Genomic DNA, 7,543 nt, shown 5'->3' with positions numbered 1-7,543 from the left:
GCTGTGGGTGTTGGGGGCGGGGCTTCCCCCACTGGCCATCTGGCCAGCGGCGGGTAGACCCCCCCCAAATGGGGGACCCCGGTAAACCGGGGGGTTTGGCAACCCTACTTCTCTTACATTCCATCTTTCTAGCCTTGTATTAAGGGAATAAAGCTTATTGCTTTTTTGAGATTCCCCCTCTGTCTCATTTTCATCTCCTAATCAGAATGCTGGGCCAACGGAAGCCCAAGTGCACACCAGGCTATTAGACCCAAAATAATTACCAGGTGACACAGTCTGACCCCACATCCGGAGAGAACACTTAGCACATTAAGGGCCGAGCACGTGTATTGATTGGGGTAACAACCTCCCATCTGAAGAAACAGTACAATCCAATCAACAATTCTGGAGTCCACAGATTCATTCGATGACGTGTGTGTCAGCTAGCTGCCATGGTGTTCTTAACCGGACCATGTTGCTGGGCATGGTGGAGAAGACAGGGCCAGCTCACAAAAACTGGAAACAGGGACCACAAGTGTCTACACATACCAGGATCTGTTTTCAGCTCCTCGCACAGTAGAATGCAACCAACACAAACTGGGGAACAGAACCCCCCCCCCATTATGAGTAGCCCTCTTCCCTCCTCCAGAATGCAAGATGACATCTCTGGAGGCCTGTGTGGGATGCTCAGAGAAGGAGCACGGGTTTAATCAATAAACAGGGGAGTATGTCCAACAGGAGCTTGTTGTTCTGTTGCACCAAACAGTGACAACTCTTTTATGGTACCCTCTCCTTCTACAGCTAGGGTTGCCAAGTTGATCTTCGTCGGGAGCGGGGGGCTCCTGGCCAGTGTCTGGTACACGCGCGCACCACACGCACCGGCGTGTGCGTCACCCGGAAGTGACATGAGCACGCTGGGGGCGGGGTCACGGCCGTACAAGGGAAAACTCTATGGGTTTCCCTTGTATGGCCGTGGCCCCGCCCCCAGCGTGCCTGGCGTCCCCCCGTCACTTCCAGGTGACGTGCACGTCGGGGAGGAGTTCCCCCCGGGGCCCAATCTGGCAGCGCTGGGGACGGGCCTCTGGGGCGGGGAGCATACTCCACTGAAGAGTACTGGAGTGTTTAGACCAGGGTTTCCCAATGTCCTGCCCGTGGGTGTTGTGGTGCCCGCCAGTACTTCCCTTGGAAACCACCAAGCTTCAGAAAGAGGGTGGTAGGGTTACCAACCCCCCCCCCCTGGGGGCGGAATTCCCCCCGGTTTCAAGCCCTGATTCCCGCTCCCGCCCCCCCGTGTGTGCGTCACCCGGAAGTGACGTCGCATGCTGGGGGCGGGGCGATGCCATTTGAGGGGAAAACTCTTGGTTTTCCCCTCAAATGGCGTCGCCCCGCCCCACCCCAGCATGTGACGGTACTTCCGGTGACGCTCTGGAAGCGCGCGCACACATCCCCGGCCAGCTCCCGGAGCGACAGGACGCTTCCCCGCCGGTAAGGATTTCTGATTTGGCAACCCTAGGGGGTGGGGCCATTGTAGGCCGGGCCTGCTATTGGGCATCCTCTTTCAAATGAAAGAGTTTCCCTCTGGAGGATCAGGAGGACTGGTAAGCGCCTGGGCTTTCCTGAGTCAGTGTGGGGTTCCATTTCCCCTTCAGCCTTTCCTTCTTCCCAGAAGGCGTGAGGAGAGAGGCATTCCCTTCCGCTCCACCTTCGGTGGCAGCCATTTTGAGTCTGACTCGGGATCCTCTGGCAGCCATTTTGGGTTTGGCTCTGCCTTCTGAGGCAGCCATTTTAGGTTTGGCTCTGCCTTCGGAGGCAGCCATTTTGGAGTGGTGCTCACCACCCCCTCTCAGAATGTGCCCCACAGGCTCAAAAAGGTGTGGGCCCCCTGCTTTAAAACTTTGGAGTCAAACGGGTATTCTGCGGGCTTACCGCTGCCGATCCACTCCGCGGTCCTCGTGTCCTCGTCAGCTTCCCCAGCATGACAAAGCCCGTGGTCAAGACTTTCTCCGATGCTCCGAGTGGCTTCTCGGCTGTTTTCTTGCAGTCGATATACAGCTTGACCCTGGAACGGCTCACGGATACGTGCACCTGCTCGACAGACAAAAATAGCTCCACTGTGCCTCTCCTTGCAGTCGGAACATTCGTTTCAGTAGAACACAATCCGAGACTGCCGAACCTGGCAAATAGGCCCAGCATGGCACAAGCATGGCATGCAGGAGAGCTTGCTGGACTTGGATCCGCCCCGTCCCCTTGAAATGCCAACCCCAGCCAAGAAGCTTGCTGGCAGGCCTTGAGCACAGAACCAGCCATGAGGAAAAATCCACACAAACAGCCAATAGCAACCTATTACATTAGCTACATACATGCGGAGAGCCAGTGTGGTATTGTGATTCAAGTCCCGGACTAGGATGCGGGAAACCCAGGCTCAAATTCCCCACTCATGCCATGGAACCTTCCTAGTTGACCTTGGGCCAGCCACATGCTGTCAGCCTAATCCTCCTCACCAGGGCTTTTTTTGTAGAAAAAGCCCAGCAGGGACTCATTAGCATAATAGGCCACACCCAACAGCAGAGACCTATTAGCATATTAGGCCACACCCTGACAGTGCAGCTCATTAGCATATTAGGCCACACCCCACTCCTCCCTTGGCTTGCCTGAGAGCCCCGCGGCTGCGGGAAGCCTGGGTAAGCCGGCCCTTAGACAGGCTGGGGAAGGCATGGGGAGATATTTAAATGCCTCCCCGATCCTTCCAGGGGCCCCCCTGGCCTGCCCGTCTCAGAGTTGCAGGGGAGGGTCGCTCTACAGGCCTTCCCTCTGTAGCCACGCACGCAGAGGTTTTGGCTGTAGTGGGCGTGGCCATCTCTGAAGCCAGCCGGAACTCCGTTCCTGTGCGTTCCTGCCCAAAAATAGCCCTGCTCCTCACAGGGTTGTTATAAGGATAAAATGGGGGAGAGGACAACAATAGTGCTTTGGGTTCCCATTGGAAGAAGAGATTGGATGTATACCCCGCCCTCCACTACCCAAAGGAGTCTCAGAGCGGCCTACAATCTTCTTTCCCTGCCCCTCCCCACAACAGACACCCTGGGAGGGAGGTGGGGCTGAGAGAGCTCTTTCGAGGACTGCTCGTGAGAGAACAGCTCTGAGAGAACTTGTGACTGACCCAAAGTCACACCAGCAGCTGCATGTGGAGGAGCGGGGAATCAAACCCTGTTCTCCCAGATTAGAGTCTGCACACTTAACCACTACACCAAACTGGCTGTCTGGGTGAAAGGAAGGATATAGATAAAGTGTGTGTGTGTTTGTGTACGTCTGTGTGTACACACGCAGAGCAAATAAATACGAGCCCAGTAAAAAAAAGTAAATAAATACCTTATATAAATAAAATAAATAAATACGAGTCAGATCTGACGAAGGGAGCATTGGCTCTCGAACATTTATACCCCCAAATCTTGTTGGCCTCTAAACTGCTACTAGATTTGTATCTATCTGTTCTGCTGTGAGCCAACACAACTACTCTCTGAAATAAACAGTCCATGCAGTGATAAAACTGTTCCCTGGATTGTACTATTGCAGGTTGGAATTGTCCAGTACGATTCTCTGTGGGGGGAAAACAAATCCATTGCACAGAGAAAAATAGCACATTAGCAGAGAAAGCTAGGCTATAAATCTCATCCTTAATATCTACTCTGATTCCACACTGGGGTCATCTTCCTCAAACCAATTGATGTAGGTCCTGTTCGGTGTCGTGGTTAAGTGCGCGGACTCTAATCTGGCAGAACTGGGTTTGATTCCCCACTCCTCCACTTGCACCTGCTGGATGACCTTGGGCAAGCCATAGTTCTGGCACAGCTGTTCTTGAAAAAAGAGCAGTTTCTGTCAGAGCTCTCTCAGCCCCACCTATCTCCCAGGGTGTCTGTTGTGGGGAGGGGAAGGGAAAGGAGTTTGTAAGCCGCTCTGAGACTCCTTTGAGTAGTGAAGGGCGGGGTATAAATCCAATCTCTTCTCTCTCTTCTCTCTCCTCAACGTAGGTCCCCTTTTAGGCCAACTGCGGCTTTCCAAGAGAGAACCCACGTTTCGTTGCAACACGCAAAGGTGCGTATGTCGATGGCGGAAATTCATGCTAATGAAGCACTTACTCGGGATTAAGTATCCATTAAATACAGTGGGAGTGATTTCAGAGTCGGGATTTAGGGATTTGCAAAGCGAAGAGAGAGGAAACGAATTAAGCGAATAAAAGATCTGTGCAGATTAAGACGGGGAAAGCAACAGGGGTCCCCAAAGATTCTGCAAAAAACAAGTGGGATGAACAGAGAGCTTGGAAGGCAAAGAGGGAGGGAGGGAGGCGACTGGGCAAAGACAGAGAGTCGGTTCCAGGGAACAAATCGGAAAGGGGAGAAGAGAGAACAAAGGGGGAACAGAGCGATCCTCCTCTCTCTATAAACACCTGCCAATTGCGTCAAGCAGGGACCATCGGAGGCCAGTCAACTCCAGGGTGATTCAGAGAGTAAGAGGAGAACCAATTGGCTGCAATTCGTTATTAAATAATTCACAACCGAATCCCGGCAGCTGCACTCGAGAACCGCGCCGGCCGAAATGTAGAGCCCCGTCTCCTGACATCAAGGCAGCCGGCCAAGCTGGGTTCACAGATGGCACCTCCCGGCTCAGCTCCGTAGCTTGAAGAAGCACAGAGGACTTAAAAGAAGAAGAGGAGGAGAGATTGGATTTATAACCTGCCCGTCACTACCCAAAGGAGTCTCAGAGTGGCTTACAAACGCCTTTCCCTTCCCCTCCCGACAACAGACACCCTGTGAGGTGGGGCTGAGAGAGCTCTGAGAGAAACTGCTCTTTTTTCAAGAACAGCTCTTATCAGAACTACGGCTTGCCCAAGGACATCCAGCCAGGTGCAAGTGGAGGAGAGGGGAATCAAACGCGGTTTTCCCAGATTAGAGTCCGCGCACTTAACTACTACACCAAACAAGGCACATATTTCAACCAGCTGCGTCATTGGGGGTTACAATGCAGATTAGGGACGACAGTCTCCAAGTGGGACCTGGGGATCCCCTAAATTACAGCTCATCTCTAGACTACAGAAATCAGTTCCCCTGAAGAAAATGGCTGCTTTGGAGGGCGGGCTCTGTGGCATCGTGCCCCGCTGAGGTCCCTGTCCTCCACAGGCTCCACCCCCAAATCTCCAGGAGTTCTCCAACCTGGAGCTGGAGAACCTACCCCTCACCCCTTCCACCAATGGCCAGCAGGGACCTGGCGACCTTCTTGCAGAGGGACAATCCCAAACCAGGTGATGAGGCTGTCCAGTGGCAAATAGGCTCGTTGAAATATGTGGGAAAACTGGAAGCAGGGAAGCACAGCGAGGTGAGTAAGCCCATAAACAGTGAGGAGGAGTGGTTAGGAGCCAGTCTGGTGTAGCGGTTAAGTGCACGGACTCTAATCTGGGAGAACCGGGTTTGATTCCCCACTCCTCCACTTGCACCTGGCTGGATGACCTTGGGCAAGCCACAGTTCTGTCAGAGCTGTCCTTGAAAAAGAGCAGTTTCTGTCAGGGCTCTCTCAGCCCCACCTGCCTCCCAGGGTGTCTGTTGTGGAGAGGGGAAAGGAAGGAGACTGTAAGCTGCTCTGAGACTCCTTTGGGTACTGAAGGGCGGGGTATAAATCCAGTCTCTTCTCTCTCTTTTTCTTCATTGGGGCTGATATCCAGGAGAGCCAGATTCGAGTCCTGGCTTAGCCATGAAGCTCACAGGGTGACTTTGGGCTAGCCATTCTCTCTCTCTCTCTCTCTCTCTGCCTCACCTGCTCCACAAGGCTGTTGTGAGGATGAAATGGAGAAGTGAAGTGATAGTCCTGTACAGGGGAGCGGTGGCACAGTGGGTATATCCCACTGTCTTAACATCTGAACTGTGTTAGTTCAAGCCCCGCACTGGTGTGAGCAGCCAGCCTGTTGTCCCCAGCTCATCGTCCACCCAGCGATTCGAAAGCTTCGGCGAGTAGATAAAATGGGAACCACTCCTTAGAGAGGTGGGGCAGTCCAATCTCCCTTGTGGGAGGGTGTTAGCTGACGGCCGGACGTCCTGGTCGAGGCTTGGAAGGCGAAACAGCTTCTCGGCTACGAAAGAATCCCTGCAATGGATGTTCCGGCCAGGCGGTGGCAGTGTGGCGATTGACATACAGGTCCTGAAGCCTGGCCAACAAGCAGCCGTGCGGAAAACGACGGAGCCGAGCCAGAAGATGTCTATACCTGGCAGTGACAGCGCGTGCAATTAAAAATGAACATATGTTGTCTTCCCTATCCCTTACAAACATTGTTAGTCCCTTGTCTAGATTGAGTAACTGTACATCGCTTTGAGCCCACTGGGGAAAGCGATTAATAAATGGAAAGTATTGTTGTTGTTGTTGTTGTTGTTGTTGTTATTGTTATTATTATTATTATTATTATTATTATTATTACATCATGCTGTACTTTTGGGGACTGATGTCGTAACTAGCTAACTGCCCTGACCTGGATGGCCCAGGCTAGCCTGGCTCTGTCAGATCTCAGAAGCTCAGCAGGGTCAGCCCAGGTTAGGACTTGGATGGGAGGCCACCAAGGAAGCCCAGGCTCACTCTGCAGAGGCAGGCAAGGGCCAACCACCTCCGTTCATCTGCCCTGACATGGCATGGACGGCCCGGGCTAGCCCAACCTCATCCGTGCTCAGAAGCTAAAAGTCAGCATGGCGTAGTGGTGAAGAGCGACAGACTCTGATCTGAAGAACCGGGTTGGATTCCCCCACCCCTCCTCCACGTGAAGCCAGCTGAGTGACCTCGGGTCAATCACAGTTCTCTCGGAGCTCTCTCAGCCCCACCTTACCGCACAAGGCGCCAGTTGTGGGGAGAGGAAGGGAAGGAGATTGTAAGCTGCTCCGAGATGCCTTTGGGTAGTGAGAAGCGGGGTATAAAAATCAACTCTTCTTCTTATTTTAATCAGGGCCGGCCACACTTAGTACTTGGATGGGAGACCACCAAGGAAGTCCAGGGTTGCTACACAGAGGCAGGCCATGGCAAACCACCTCTGTCCATCTCTGCCCTGCATCCCTGGATAGCTCAGACTAGCTTTATCTCACCAGATTTCAGAAGCTAAGCAGGGTCGGCCCTGATTAGTACATGGATGGGGGACCACCAAGGAAGTCCAGGGTTGCTACGCAGAGGCAGGCAATGGCCAACCACCTCTGAACACCTCTTGCCTTGAAAACCCTACAGAGTCATCGTAAGTCGGCTATGGCGCGACGACACTTTCCACCACCAGCTAACTAACTGGGAGGGCAGCAAAGAGGAGAGCAGCCAGCGAGTGCTTTTTAGCATGCCCGTAGCCAGGGCTATTTTGGGGCAGGAACGCACAGGAACGGAGTTCCGGCTGGCTCCCGAGTTGGCCACGCCCAGCAGGAACTCATTAGCATAATAGGCCACACCCAACAGCAGAAACTCATTAGGATTGGCTACATTCAGGGTGTGTGGCCTAACATGCAAAGGGGTTCCTGCGACAAAAAAAGTCCTGGGTCTTGACAACAAACAAGGTAAA

General features: G+C 53.3%; 1 protein-coding gene across 1 annotated transcript in view; it reads right to left on the bottom strand.

Annotated features, from left to right (window-relative positions):
- Positions 1-1,905: 1,905 nt before the first annotated feature.
- COL20A1 (collagen, type XX, alpha 1) overlaps positions 1,906-7,543 on the bottom strand; it is a gene marked incomplete at its 3' end in the record, with an annotated part of 132,884 nt that continues 127,246 nt past the window's right edge. The window contains exon 24 of the mRNA XM_015412296.1: positions 1,906-2,064. Coding sequence (XP_015267782.1) covers positions 1,906-2,064 — 159 coding nt within the window. The remainder of the gene's footprint in view (positions 2,065-7,543) is intronic.

Source organism: Gekko japonicus, unplaced genomic scaffold (assembly GCF_001447785.1).
Source record: "Gekko japonicus isolate JY-2015 unplaced genomic scaffold, Gekko_japonicus_V1.1 scaffold3488, whole genome shotgun sequence".
Taxonomy (NCBI): Eukaryota; Metazoa; Chordata; class Lepidosauria; order Squamata; family Gekkonidae; genus Gekko; species Gekko japonicus.
The sequence above is the reverse complement of the archived record's forward strand: the minus strand, read 5'-3'. Positions and strand labels throughout refer to the sequence as shown.